Source organism: Myotis yumanensis, unplaced genomic scaffold (assembly GCF_028538775.1).
Source record: "Myotis yumanensis isolate MYYU_CA2020_CCGP unplaced genomic scaffold, mMyoYum1.0.hap1 SCAF_6, whole genome shotgun sequence".
NCBI lineage: Eukaryota > Metazoa > Chordata > Mammalia > Chiroptera > Vespertilionidae > Myotis > Myotis yumanensis.
In genome coordinates this window covers 74,994,154-75,009,773 of record NW_027223757.1, presented here as the reverse complement: position 1 = coordinate 75,009,773, position 15,620 = coordinate 74,994,154, and the positions used below count along the sequence as shown (strand labels likewise).

The following is a 15,620-nucleotide window of genomic DNA, read 5'->3' as shown; positions in this document are numbered from 1 at the left end:
CACCTTGGTTGGGAGGTCATGCTGTGGAGCATGAAGAACATGAGTTTTGGAGTCAAACTCAAGTTCAGTTGCTAGTTCTGCCCTTCTCCCTGTGTGATCTCAGGAAGGCTATTTAATCCTTCTCTATCTCAGTTTTCTCATTTATTACATAGTTGGGATAATAAATAGTTTCCTCACTGATTTGTGAGGATAAAATGAAACAGTGTATCTGCCACCTAGTAGGCTACTTGCTTTACACTTCCTTTAATTTTATAAAAATTCATACTTAACGTTTTTTTCTTTATCACTCTAAATCTGCTTTCAGAATTATTTTTGTAAGTATAACTTTGAGCTGATTCTAATTTTGGCATTAATGAGTACTATCTATGATATAATATATGTATTATTCCAATTTATTGTTATTTAATTTTTTTTCATCCAACTTACTGTGAGAACACAAGTAGATGAATTAGGATGAAAAGGAAAGGAGAAATGTGACTGTAGGAGGAAATGATTAATTTCTTTGGTAAATGTGACAAAATGTTCATGAAATTAGATAATGATTCTACTTTTACTAAGAAAGCTACGTAAGTCATAGAAGTTTGGTCTTTTACTCTAGCCCATTGTGTGAAATCAGTGGGGTTGGAAATAACAATTTCCTAGTTGATAAACATCAAGGAAGGATGTGGTACATCAACAAATGGTCCAATTGAAGACAGCGAGTATAGGCAAATCCCTTAGATTTATATATAGAGAGAGCAATAGGTTCTAGTAAGGCTGAGAACTGAGAAAGTATATTTTTATTGAGAAAGTATACTTTTACTGAGAAAGTATACTTTACCTCTTGCTGAGATGAATTGTAATGTCTGTGCATATTTCATATTTTGGGGACCTGTGTGATGAAGTTTTATTAGCTCCCGATACAGTGCTATCTTCCAAATTAGTTGAATAAATTCTTTCTGGAGGTTTTATTTTGTAATCTAATAGCTTCTATGGTAGATGTTGCTCTCAAAATGCCAAATATAATAGAATTGACATGGCGATCAGATAAAATGTATGTTTGTGACTTTCCAGAGATGTTGATTGGGGGAGGGGCCCTCGGGAGTAGGAAGTACCATATAGTAGCTTCTGACTTCATTCTGTCAGATGGAGTGTCACAAGACAGTGTGCTTTCGGGGTAATCACTGTACATTTTTAAAAGCATATGATACAAGCTTACCATTTCAGAATCTTATATTGGGATATTATCCTGTACTCCAGGAATGTGATATATATGACAATTCTGATGAATGAACGAACTGGGAAATTTTAAAAGGCATGTCTTCTCTGAACAAAAAACATGTAGAATATTACTGACTACTTCAATAAGATCAAAGAGAAGGTCAGGTCAAGTTTATGTTGCAATAAAAAGGGAAAGGTTGCAGGAAAACAAATTTTGCAGATGATGGATCAATACTATTTGTGATATTGATGCACTTAATATTAGTCTTGCTAATCCCATCACTGTAATAATTATGTTCATTATTTTACAAATGAGATGGTCAGATGAATGCAACCCTAATTGGAATATTGCTATAATGACCAAACTGTTCTTCCTGCCTCGAACCTCACACTGTTCCATTTTAGTTCCTCTTGTTTACCATTACCAGATTAATTTTTCTATGGCTGCCTACAGTTCTACTCCTTCCAAACCTTTCATGATTTCTCTATGAATGCACAAAGGCTGACTCCTGGCAATAGGTCATGCTCTTCTCTCAGGTATATCCTCATTTCCTCTTGGGATGATTACAAATCATTCAAGGCCCACCATGCCTCCCCATTTCTGCCTCCTCTTCGTCTCACTTTTTATCACTTTTGTTATTAATTGCTCCTTAGACACTAGTGACAAATTATCCACTTACCATATAATTTTGAAACGTTACTTAGCCTCTTTTAGCCTCAGTTGTCTTATTTATGAAGCAAATAAGTTGGATAAGAGTTAAGATTAATTTTGGGAAACATATGGTCTTGGCTGTTTGACTCTGACATTAGAAGACATAGGTGATGCAGAAATGAATGAGCCTGACTATTCCATAAAACCTCATTTACAAAAACAGGCAGTGGGCCAAATTTCACCTGTGAGTCATAGTTGGCCAACCCCAGGAGTATACTATAATCTCTGAGTTTCCTTCCAATGCTAAGATTTTATGAGACTATAAAAAGCCATTTCTATTTCTAACATCGAAGGACTGAAGGGTTTCCTCAAAGTATAGCCTCATAGATAATACCCCATTAATTGTCATTGATGATAATGACTGGTTTTAGCCTTGCCCTCTTTCCCCTGTACATTTCCCATGGTTGTGGAATGTATATTCTGTCAATATAGTAAATGCAGTTCAACAGCAGATCATATTTTTTATTTTTTTATTTTTTTTATTTATTTTTTTATTTTTCGCTTAAAGTATTACAAAGGGTATTACATAAGTGTCCTTTTTTCCCCCCCCGCCCTTGACAAGCCCCTGCCCTCCCTTACCCCCCAGTGTCTTATGTCCATTAGTTATGGTTATATGGGTGCATACAAGTCCTTCGGTTGATCTCTTACTCCCCTCCCTCCTGTCCCCCAACCCTCCCTGCCTTCCCACTGCAGTCCGACAATCAGTTTGAGGCAGCTCTGCCACTGTATTTATTATTGTTCAAAAGTTTGTAATGGTCTTAATTATCTATGAAAGAGTGAGATCATGTGGTATTTTTCCTTCATTGACTGGCTTGTTTCACTTAGCATAATGCTCTCCAGTTCCATCCATGAACAGCAGATCATTTTGACTGGAGCATAAACTGGGTACAACCTTGTTGTCAATTTCCTCCATACTTTATTTATTGGTCAAATTCCATGGGATATTATACTTATAATATATTTGCTTCCTGAATTTTAGGATACAGTAGGAATAGTGATATGTCAGCAACTCAATAAGTATCATTGATTGGGTGGTTAATTTATATTAGGAGTACACAATTACCTCTGACATTGTCATACAAAAATTATCTTTTGGAAATCTCCCTCTGCTTCTCCAATCTTTGATAAAATTTGTAGTTCCTATGCAGAACATATCAATAAAAGTACCTGATCTTAGCCCTGGGCGGTGTGGCCCAGTTGGTTGGGTGTCGTCCCTTGCACATGTTTCTCTTTCTCTCTTCCTCTCCCTTCCTCTCTCTCAAAATCAATTTGAAAATCTTTTTAAAAAAAATAAAATGGGAGGGGAGAATGTTCTCATTTTATGATGCTTTCCTAGGCAGTCTATTTTCATTCACCTTTGATCTATTAATTCACACATTCTGGTAGCTCTCAATTATATTCAGTATCACCACACTCACTAGGTGTGAGTATCTATTTTTTTTATGAAGTTACTAAGTGTCCCTGGTAGAACTTTCATAAAGCAGCCACAACCTGCATATCTTTGCCTCACTGTTACTGCAGTTATTTTTCAAATTTTTGGGTGAAGGGAGCTGAGAATGTATCTGCCGTCACCTTTGAACACAAAATCCTATACCCAGAGTAGTCATATCATTATTATTGACTGGAGGCTTATCTGGTGATTTCTTTATTCTTGTATCCTATCTGACTTTCATTTCCTTCATAAGAAAGTTAGGAGTTCTGTATCAGACTTTCTTATGCATTTGTACTTTGTTTTCCTTTGAAATTTCCTGTTCTAGTCGGCTGTACTACATACATTTTTTTTTTTTAGAAACTTTGTTTTTATCTGTCTGGATCTATATTCACTAACAGAGAATTGGCCTGCCCAGAAAATAGGAGTTAGAATTCCTATTGTCAAGTCTATGGGGCACATGCAGGGACGTGAGAAGCAGTAAATCATCAGAAGCATCACAGCTTTTGAGTCCAGTCGATTCTGCTACAGTGCAATACACTGACCATCAGTATAAACTAAACATGATATTGTTCTTGTAACTCCAGATTCTTAGATGGATGTGAGACCTGCTTTAAGGAATTTGATTCCTAAGCCCCTGGGACCTTGACACATGAGTTAGGAAATAATTATTCTCATCACAGAAGACTTCCTAGCTGTGCAGATAGGCTCTTCCACAATTTCTTTTAATAATCAGCTTTCCTTGGTTCTTACAGTGTTTTAACTGTCAGAAACCCTGAAAAGCCATGAATTTAAAGGTCAATATGCAGAACCACTATCACTAGAGAGAACTCAAGGAAGATGAAGCCCCTCTGTTATTACTGTCTTTGGTAATGATAAATCAACTTGATCGTCAGGATCACATCTCTGTGCAGTGTGCAGTGCACCTCAAGTAATGACACATTTTATATGCCTACTCATTCAACCTTGAAATCCTGGAGTTAACCATGACTCTGTCTTCTCCCTTTCTGTCGGTATAAATTGGCCCAGAAATTCCATTACCTTTATCTCCAAAGTAGATCTCAAATCTGTGCCCTCCTGTCCATGCCCACTGCAAGTGTACTTCAATGCCCTTGCTCAGCAAATATCTAATTAGGGTTGACTATGCAGTAGTCTCAGTTCTAGGTGTTGGAGATCCAGCTGTTAAAAGAATAAACAATATTTGCTTTGTGGGTCTTACATTCTTACTCAGGATTTCATTATTTCTTGCTTTAACTCTAGCATTCATCTCATGTCTTCAGTCTCCTGCCCCTGGAATCTATCCGTCACAGGAAAACCAGAGTTGTCTCTCTGAAGGAAAAACTGGATTATGCCACCTCCTGTATTCAAATGTCTCTCACCAGCTTTGTGAATGCCAAGCTTGCTAGGCTTGTACACTCTTAACAGCCAAATCTGCTTTCCCCACTTGATTTCCTGTCTCCCATCACTGTCCTCCAGTCACACTGGACCAAGGGCTGCTCTTAGATGAGGCAGAGATAAGCTTTTCATGGCTCTCTTTTGACTTTACACTAATTGATTGGGCCTAACATTCCATACTCCTGTTTCTAGCTGAAGAATTTCAGCTCAGTTACGTGAAGGAAGTTGTCTTTGCCTTCCACAGACAGTTAATTTCTTCATCTGTAACCCATAGACATATTTAAAACATGCTTTTATAAAAGTAGCAACTAAAGAATTCAATTTATTTTATGCTTTGTTTTTCATTTCCCAACATCACTCCTATTAGATTGTCAGCCTCTGAAGACAAAAGATATATCTTCTTTATACTAAACAGTAGTTTGCTGAATAAAATCAGAAATAAATGGAGTACAAAAGAGATTCTGTGCTCTCCTTTAAAAAAGAGATATTGCCAAACCAGTTTGGCTCAGTGGATAGAGCGTCGGCCTGCAGACTGAAAGGTCCCAGGTTCGATTCCGGTCAAGGGCATGTACCTTGGTTGTGGGCACATCCCCAGTAGGACATGTGCAGGAGGCAGCTGGTCGATGTTTCTCTCTCATTGATGTTTCTAATTCTCTATCCCTCTCCCTTCCTCTCTGTAAAAAATCAATAAAATATATTTTTAAAAAATAATAAAAAAAATATTAATGGAAGTATGAATATTACTTTAAGAAAGGCTTACCTTAATTTTCTTTTTTTACCATGTCAAATATGATAATCACTGGATATACTGAACTCATTGGAAACATCAAAACCAAGTGAGGAAAAATTATCACTTAAAATCTTATGCAAAGTAGTTATTTGGTTCCAATAATTTTACTATCTAGACATAGTTTAAAATAGGGTTTTAAGAAATATAGTATTGTTTATCATGGTGATCTGAAAAGAACAACATTCTTTTAAAATGGAACATGTACAAAGATATTTATAACCTGTTTGTTGATTATCAGAAGGAAAGAAGGATAGGGGGAGGAAAAAGAGGGTTAAAGGGGGATAAATGGTAATGGAAGGAGATTTGAATTGGGATGATGAACACACAATACAATATACAGATTATGTATTATAGAATTATACACCTGAAATCTATATAACTTCATTAACTGTCATCCCAATAAATTCAATAAAATTTTTTAAAAATATTCATAACCTTAGCAATATAAAATCTTACTTATTTTTTAATGAGTTTTCAGGCTTTATTTTACAGAATTTATGGTTTCTCCACTAAGACCTTTGATATTATGCAAAAAAGTGTTTTCAGAACTATCTAAAAGTGAGCATATAAAATGAATACAGAAGGAAGAGATTAAATGATCATGTGCTTGAAGTGAGAGTAAACTCAATGTAGGGAACCGCCAGTTCTCAGGCATCCTTAGGAAATATGTTACATGAGCTAAGACTTGCCCAGATTTTTTAAAAAATTATTGGCATTTACCTGGATGTCACTAAATTTTAAGAGAAAATAAGCATTAAAGGATCTTAACAAATAATTGAAACAATTTAATGAGGTAGAAAAATGTTCAAAAGAGCAGTATAAACTTCACATGAAGTACAGTCACTTGAAGCTAAAAAAGCCACTATTAAGATCTCTCAAGCTCATGAATCTATTGTACAACTTGCTTTAGAGCAGCAAGTTTAAAGACGCAATCTGTGAAGAGTAAGATTAAGGTTTTGGTCTGTCTAAATCAGTGGTTCTCCACCTTGGCTGCACATTAGAATCACCTGGGAATCTTGTTAAAATCCTGACTTCTGGGCCTCATCATTAGTAACAAAGAAACAGGATTTCTGGAGGATGAGGCCCAGAAATCAGGATTTTAACAAGATTCCCAGGTGATTCTAATGTGCAGCCAAGGTGGAGAACCACTGGTTTAAATAAATGCTAGTCTTATAAGGAAGAGATGTAAGTGGAAGAAAGAAGAGCATAAATAGTGATGTTTAGAGAAAATATGAATGTATTTTATGTTAGGTAACTAGTAGCCAAAGCATCTAGAAGCAAGTTTGATTGAGTGGTAAAACTTCTGAAATTGTTTTGATAGCATGATAAATAAGAGAGTAGAAATGAGTGACTTGAAGTTTCAGATATGATCTACTCCTTGAAGTACATAATGTCCTTTAAAGATTTGGACACACATATAGGACTGGTCATTTTTATCAATGATGACAGCATTTTAGAAAAATGAAAAGGATGTAAATGCAATTGCAAAAGTACAAAAATGATTTTGGAAATTGAACTAGTTTAAACTTACCCATTACACTGCCCAGATATTTGAAACCTTAAAGTGTCCCCTTTTGTGCAGCAGAGAACTAAAAGAGAGATGACAATCAGTGTAATTGCACTCTTAGCCTCTGTCAGGAACAAGAGAAAGAAACATTGTTCTTTAGTGTTTTTCTATCCCAAATCACCTTTATCCTTTCATTCTCATGTCGAAGGAACCAAATGCATTAATGTATTTTCTTAAATGGCTCAATATCTCTACCATAAGACTGTCATATTTAACGTGCCATGGCCCCATTATTGTGTACCCTACAAAAACTAACTTTCTGCAAACTGACATGTTGAAAATATTTGAACAACAAATGTGTGTCTCTTCCAGGAATGTTTGTTATGTTATAGCATGCCACGATTTAGCTCGAAGGGGCTCTGATGTTGAGATGTGGGTTATTAGGGATGGGTTGATGGGGTGATATGTGGGCAGAACTGTGTTCTCACAATCTATTAAGTCCCATGAAAGTCATAGTCAGTATGGTTTCTCAACAGGAAACTGATGCTGTTCAGGACACATTGCAGTTGGGGAATCTATAAGAAAAGCAGCTTATTAAAAAGAGCACGGGATTAGAGGTCCTGGTTCAACATTTCTCACTCTAGGATCTTGGACAAGTCTTGTTATGTTATTAGTAAATAGAACATATTAGTAACATTTGCCTCACTGGTTTTAGTCAAGAGAAAAAAAATGAGATATTGTAGGTTTGAGTTCTTTATGAACTGTTACACTGAAAATGGGCCAGTACTGGGAATATAGGATTTTATTTCCATATATACACATGTATAGAGAAACTCCACATTAGATGTATAAAATACTATATACATATGAATACTTTTACATAAATTCTTTTATGTATAACAATGATCCATATTTACATTGTTTTTTTATCATTAGTCTTGGAGATTTATAATTTATGCTATTATGTAGAGTTTCAGAGGGCTAGATATAAAGAAAGGAGGAATCTTTAAATACATTAAAACCTCTGTGAAATAAAGAGCATTTGTCTTTCTCTGTATGATTTATTTCACTAGCATAATACTGTTTAGATTTATCCATGTTGTCACAAATGGTGAGCTTTTTCTATGGCTGAATAATATTTATTGTATATATGCACCACATATTCTTTATCCATTTATCTACCAAATCCATCCCTGTTTTAAATCTGAAATTAACATACTATCTTATGCCAACTGTATTTAATAAAAAATAATAAATAAAATAGAAACAAAAAATAAACCTTCATAACCCAGTTGTCCTAAAACTTATCTCCTTTAATCAGTAAGTTTGATTTCAAACCTTTGGATATAGATGAACATATTCTGAGCAAGTAAATAATGATATAGTAAAAAAGAAAACTATACAAGCATATTTCTGTGTACCAATAGTTTATTATTATCATTATTATTATTATTATTACTACCATTATCATTATTTGTAGATGGGGCACATTGAGAGGAGCCCAGGGGCGAAAAGAAAAATTTTGGGTATGTAACTCTACTTGAATTTCTACTGTGAAGTGAACATTTTAGAATCATCTGTGTCTCTATCCCCTGCTTTGTATTATTTTATCACATCTTAAGTCACCAAACTATTGTTTGTAATACTAGTATTTTCTCCAATGCAAAACTCATTGCAATAATTAATGTTATAGTGATAGTTTTTCTAAATGACTATTATTTCAAATTATAAAAAATATTTTTTTCAAAATGAGAATCAGAATTTTTTTCTATTATCATCTATATTAAACTGAAAGTAATAGTTAGACTTCTCTCATATATGTCAATCAATATTGTCTTCTTACAGAATTTTTGCTATGGATTATGCTTTTGTAACATTTGCATCAATTATTTATATATAGGGGTGAAGTGCTTTGATTTTGTTTTTGCCAATTATAATATATACAGGTTTCTTTATGGAAAAAGAGAAAATGTCTAGTCTGAAAAATAATAGAAAGTTACATATAAGAAACAGTTTAAAATATTGAAATATATTACCTAAAATATTCAGTTGATTCCAATAAACTATGATGAATTGTCTCAAGTCCTTATACACTTTTTGTTTTTTAGAAATAGTATAAAAGGTGATAATATTTATTTGAATTTGAATGCATACAGTAGAGGGCTTATTATAACTTATAAAACACTATGTATTAGGAATTGTACTTACCAGAGTGACATGTTTTTAGGTTTCTTTACAAATTACTCACAAAAATCAACCACCCAAGTATGTGTCTGTATCTGTCTTGATATATGGGAGCTTAAAGTAGAATGATGCATCTTTGTACATAAACTCAGCTTTCTTAGATATTATTTTTCTCATTAAAATAAAGCTTGAAGTAGCCAATAATATTAATGTTAAAGAGTTAAAATTAATACGTGAAAGATATGTTATTTGAATACCTACAATTAAGTTTCTGAATGAAATTTTTATTAAGTGAATTTGAATAGTTATTCAATCATATAATAATATAGTATTTAAAGACAAAAACAAGTTTTTTGATTAATATATTTATCTCACAACAGTTCTTAGCACATAGCCCTTGATAGCAATTTGTCGAGTAAACATGTGTTGAGTAAATATGAATATGAATGTTAAGTACAAAGGAAAACTGTGATTCTCTTATCTTTAACCTCATCATTTCCATCCTAGAGCCCCACGGGTAGCGCACACACACACACACACACACACACACAATGAATACACACTCACTCACACTCATATATTCAAAACATGCATACTATCCTTTTAAACTACTTTGTTGTTGTTACTATCAATTCTGAACTTACTACTTATCAAAAAATTTTAAAGAAAAGTTTATTTCATGGGGATAGGGGCAGGATTTCCTTTTAATATGATTCTTTGGGATAAATTGTTTAACACAAGTTGTAAAGATACAAGAATCAGACTGAAAATTTATATATTTTGTTTTATTAAAAATGCTCTGACTTTTTCTCTACTAAACTGTATATATATTTATTTTGGGCCAGAATCATATCTGCTTTATTTACCAGTGTATCCAAAAAACAAAGCAAAGTTACTGGTACATAGTAGGAACATAAACAATATTTGTTTCATGAGTGATTGAATAACATTAATCTATGCATTCAATCAAGTCACTGAAATTATTTACTTTTGTATAAAATTTAACATTGCTTTAATTAAGCTATAAAATATTTAAGTACTGTTGAACTGTTTTGTCAAGAATTGTGAAGAGCCTGAGATGTTGTCCCACTAGTATTAAGGCACTTGGGTCAGAAGAAAAGAGTTCCTATTGGTACCACAAAATCAGCAGCAAGATGTCACAGCATTGGTTCCCCAACCTTGAGTCTTCCAGGTGCTGTGATAGAGCTTAAGAGCCAATGGAATTTTTCTATAGAGGTAGCAGTTTATACTCCATAAATGAACGACAGAAAACAATGGATTTTCTCCATTTATACAGAGGAGAGAGACAGGCAACCTCCTCCTTTCTTAAAAGGAGAGGAAACACACACACACACACACACACACACATCCTTTTATTCCATTAAGATGAGCTGAAAAAAGTACCTTGTTCTTACCCTTGCCCTTAGGAATACAAATATGTCTTTTCAAGGGCCAGATAAATGCCAGATAATTTCTTCAAAAGATGGGTTTCATCATTTTTGACAGGTAAACACCAAGGGAGATAATATTCCAGTACTCTCGGCACCCTGGCTCTTAATTTAGGACCTTGTCTAGTCTCTAACATGTTGGCCCTCTTGGGGAGATAAGAGAAATTTTATTATCCTTTGGGATCAGATCACTTAACTAGACAAATGGCTACAGATCTATTTCTCATGGTATATGAAGACAAAGTATTTCTGGGAGAAGTGAAAGTAAACATCACCCATCTTTATGTCATATGTATAATTTGTGTGTCAGGAGACTAAGTTTGAAGTAAGTTTAATGTGCATAAAGTGATGATTTTATATACATTAAGTATTGGAAAAGCTTACCAAAATAAGGTTTGTTAACACATCCATTACCTTATATAGTTATCATTTTTTTGTGTGTATGGTGAGATGATTTAAGATAAATTCTCTTGCCATCTTTCAAGGTTTTAATTCATTACTTTTACCTATAATCATGCTGTATATTAAATCCTCAGAATCTGTTCATCTTATAACTAGAAGTTTGTACCTTTTGACCAACATTTGCCCAACAAATTGGATAACCTAGATGAAATAGATAAGCTCCTAGAAACATACAATATACCAAGACTGAATCATGAATAAATAGGAAATCTTAACAGAACAGTGAATAAGAACTTGAGTCAGTATTCAAAAGCTTCCTAATAAAGAAAAGCCCAAGTTGAAATGGTTTCACTGGTAAATTCTACCACAAACATTAAATGAATAATTAATTCCAACTCTTCTCAAATTCTTTCCCCAAAAATTGAAGAGCAGGGCACACTCCAAAATTTCTTTTATGAGGCCGGTAGTAACCTGATACAAGGCTAGATAAGAATACTATAAAAAAAAGAAAACTATAGACCATCATCCCTGATGAACATAGATGTAAAAATTATCAGCAAAATACTAGCAAATTGACTTCAACTGTACATTAAAAGGAGCATATATCATGATCAAGTTAGATTTATCTCTGAAATACAAAGATAGTTCAAATGCAAATCAATGAATGTAATACACCATACTAATAAAACAAAAGATAAAATTCATATGATCATTTCATTTGGTACAACAAAGCATTCAACAAAATTCAACAAACATCCTTTATGATAAAAATACTCAGAAAATTGGGTCTAGAAAAAACATACCTTCACATAATAAAGGCCATATGTGACAAACCCACAGTAAACAATGGATTCAATGATGAAAGGTTGAAAGCTTTCATGCTAAGATCAGGAACAAAGCAAGGATGTCTACTCTTACTTCTAGTCAATATAGTGCTGGAAGTCCTAACAGAACATTCAGGCAAGGAGAAGAAATTAAAAGCATCCAAATTGGAAAGGAAAAAGTGAAGCTGTCTCTGTTTGCAAATAATATGATCTTATATATAGGAAACCCTAAAGACTTCATTGAAATCTATTAGAACTAATAAATAAGTTCAGTAAAGTTGCAGGATACAAAATAAACACAAAAATCAGTTGCATTTCTACACATTAAGAACAAACTATCTAAAAAAGAGACACTAAAAAGTCCTATTACAATAGTATAAAAAGATACTTAGGCTCTGTGGATACTTAGATATTTTCCACAGAAATTGATAAAACAATCCTAAAATTCATACAAAAGAGTTCAGGCAAAAGAGTCCAATCTTAAAAGAAATTACGAAAATCAGATTTTTTTTAAAGCCAACAATTTTGATGCTGAGTGAACCTGCCCTCTCTTACGTGGTAGTAAACAGTAAAAAACTCACTGCAACAATATATGCCTTGAGAATATCACTGTAGATCACATCCAAGAAAATTCTCCATCTTAGGCTCAGTGTAGGGTGAATGTGAGGCAAATGTAGAGGCTCTTGTTGTGAAATCTCTAATTTACCAGCCCATGAACAATTGCAGCTATTATCCGACTGGGCTTTTCTGTTGCATTTAGTTGTGGTCAGCTGACTCCCTTCTGTGTGCCCTTTTGGCCTTCATGTTGTTCTTTATACACTGCATTGATCTGTTTTGCTTTCCTATGCACGTACTCCCTCAAGCTCTAAACCTAAGAGTCATTCTGGACCTATCCCAACTCCCTTGCTAACATCCTCATATTTTAAAAATAAAATAAAAAAATGAAAGAAAATTTCTAATTCCTAATGGCTTCACTTTCTGAACATCTCTCTTTCTCTTCCTATTTTCCCTGCCCCTGCTAAGCCTTCCAACTTAATTATGACAAGTTTATAGCTAGTTTCCCTTCCTCTTATGTCTACTTTCTTAAATCCATCTATCTCATTTCCTACAAAATATTGCAAGGAAAATTTTAATCCAGCTTGCTCTCATGCTGGAAGCAACTAAAATACTTGACATTATCTTCACTATTATTTTCTCAGTATGGAATTCTTTACCTCACATGCCAGCCTCATAACCTACCACCTGCTTGTGTTTTATGATCTAATTTTATAACAGTTTCATTGCTTAATTTCAGTTTCATGCTGCTTCATGCTTAGGTGTTTCTGCTCTTCCTTTTTCCTTTTACCTGAATCTCCCTCCTTCTCTTTTTATCTGGCTAATTTATGCTCAAGCTCTAACATGCATCTCATGTGGCATGTTCCGCATGACAACTTCCCTGAACCATCCAGATAGGCGAGATGCCCCTCTGCTGACTTCCAGAGCACATCTGCACGTTTCTACCTCAGCACTTTCCTTCTGTCGATTGCATTTCATTAGAATATAAGCTCCCTAAACACAGCATAATTCATAATTTATCTTTGCTCACATGCCCAGCCTGGGCCAGTCACATAGTAGATAACTGTAGCTTGTATGTCCCCTGAGGCCACCAATTCTGGCTGTTGCCAACATAAATGTGCATGCATAGTCATCTAACTGATGAATGGTATAACCATTTTATTATTATTTAGAAAATATTTAGGTTTTTAATAATTACAATTTATAATAAGTCTAAAGATATGTAAAGCTATCTATGATTTCCCTTTGTTTTTACAGGCAGGATTTAAAAATATCAAAGTGTGATACTCAACTTTTTCATTTTTTTGTTGTTGTTGTTTTTGTGCAGATTGCTGCCAATTCCTGGGGAAAGTCATGGGGAGAGAACGGCTATTTCAGGATTCTTCGAGGAGTAAATGAGTCTGACATTGAAAAGTTGATTATTGCAGCATGGGGCCAGCTGACAAGTTCAGATGAACCATAACGTATCATTAAATTTCCATAGGCCATGCATTGCAGTAACCCCTTAAATTGAAATTAAGTGGCGCGAGGTTCTCTGTGACAGCGCACTCTTCACCTTGTTATTGTAATCTGCCTGTTTTCTTGTTTTATCCCAGGCTCTCTGCTCCTGCTTTCTTTACATTACCAAGCATATGAAAACAGAGGGATCAGCAGAGTGGCCACATGCCTTTCAAGTTCCCAGCTTATCTTTACTTTTATCTCATGACCACATTCTTTTTTACTTTGATAGTTCACAGTGTGATGGCACTTGTCTGAAAAGTCCATTGCATTTATTTGTAAACAAAATGGTTTCTCTCTTTGACCAATGAGGACTTTAGACAACAAAAGCAATGGAAATGCCAATTTAGCATCTTTCCAATTTTTTTTTCAACCAAATAATGCCTTCTTAATTCAGAGCTTGTTTATGTTGAGTCAAAAGCAATGGAAATAGATTATTGTTTCTCTCAATAAGCTAACATTTTGTTTCTTTTCATTTGTCTAAAACTAATTTTCAATCTGGACACAAAAGTAAAGTAACTCTCCACAGCAAATAACTACTCTTTGTGGTTCTATTTAATAGCACATAATGTGGAAAAGATGGTGAGTAATGGAAAACCTTCGAGGCCAACAATAGAAGTACAGTCTTGACACATAGACACCCCTATTTTTGGAAGCCAGTGCACTTTGTGTAGAGGCAATAAAAATCAGCTGCAAGACTGTGTTTGGAAAGATAACATATTTGCCGCCCCCGCCCCCCCACAAACAACAACATGATGCTATGAGTCAGATGGAATAAAGACACTTTATCATAATCCTTTCATAATTCACTTCTTGAGATTCTAAAGTCAGCTAAGTTGGCACTAATTTGCATCTAACTTTTAGTTTTCTATAGACAGAAAGCCAAAAATAATGGTTGGGAAAGGATATTATGTTTTCATAATTCATCGGCATCTTAAATGGCAAACTAATAGATGAAGAAGCAAAGCTGATCAGTAAGTGAGCGTGGCCGGTTATAACCACAATGGTGGGATATGCATGGTCTTTGTTTCTGGGTACTTTTTCGTCTTCGTTTCCAGCATGGGGTTTTCTATGTCATTGTGCCCAAAGGTGCCCTGATTAAAAAGCCAGGTGTGCTGAACGTGGGAGGAAGCGGAGCACAGAAAGGTGGAGTGTTGCCATAACTCTTGTTTTCTCCATCAATCACTGCAGCTTTATTCACATGGTTCCTTCCTGGAAAATATACACAAGGCTGATTCACTTTATTGAGACTGACTGATGACCCCCCCAGAGAGATGAGAAATGGTTTGGTTTGGTTTCAGTTTGGGTTTCTTTAGATTCAGCCCCTGAGAAAAGATTTTGAATGCAAATTGTGGGTGAAGGGAACACTGAGAAGGGAGGGGGCAGTGATGCAGGGTAGGGAAGATGGACAGTAAATGTGCATTAACAACAAAGCACCACCAGAGGTGACTAGTTCTAATCCCTCTGTTGGGGGATTGGACTGTTGATACATTCCTCAGGTATATGCCACAGGACAAAGAAGTTCATTGGTTGAGAGCTGTTCCTGGGGTCCATGAATTCCCTGGCTGTTCTGATCTGGCGTACTGTTGGGAAAAGCAGGTTCCAGTGTCAAGAAAAAGAGCCACAGCCAAAGAAAAGCAGGTTCTGGGATTTGGATATCAGGTTGGTGTCCACTGA

The 15,620-nt window shown here is 34.8% G+C and overlaps 1 protein-coding gene across 3 annotated transcripts in view; it reads left to right on the top strand.

Annotated features, from left to right (window-relative positions):
- Positions 1-14,641, top strand: part of TINAG (tubulointerstitial nephritis antigen) — a 77,648-nt gene extending 63,007 nt beyond the window's left edge. For 2 of the 3 annotated variants that reach the window (XM_070418375.1, XM_070418373.1), the window contains exons 10-11: positions 8,514-8,559; positions 13,774-14,641. In XM_070418375.1, the coding sequence (XP_070274476.1) occupies positions 8,514-8,559; positions 13,774-13,908 (181 nt within the window). In that variant the 3' untranslated portion in view covers positions 13,909-14,641. The remainder of the gene's footprint in view (positions 1-8,513; positions 8,560-13,773) is intronic. The other variant, XM_070418374.1, reaches the window with a different exon arrangement.
- The last annotated feature ends 979 nt before the right edge of the window (positions 14,642-15,620 follow it).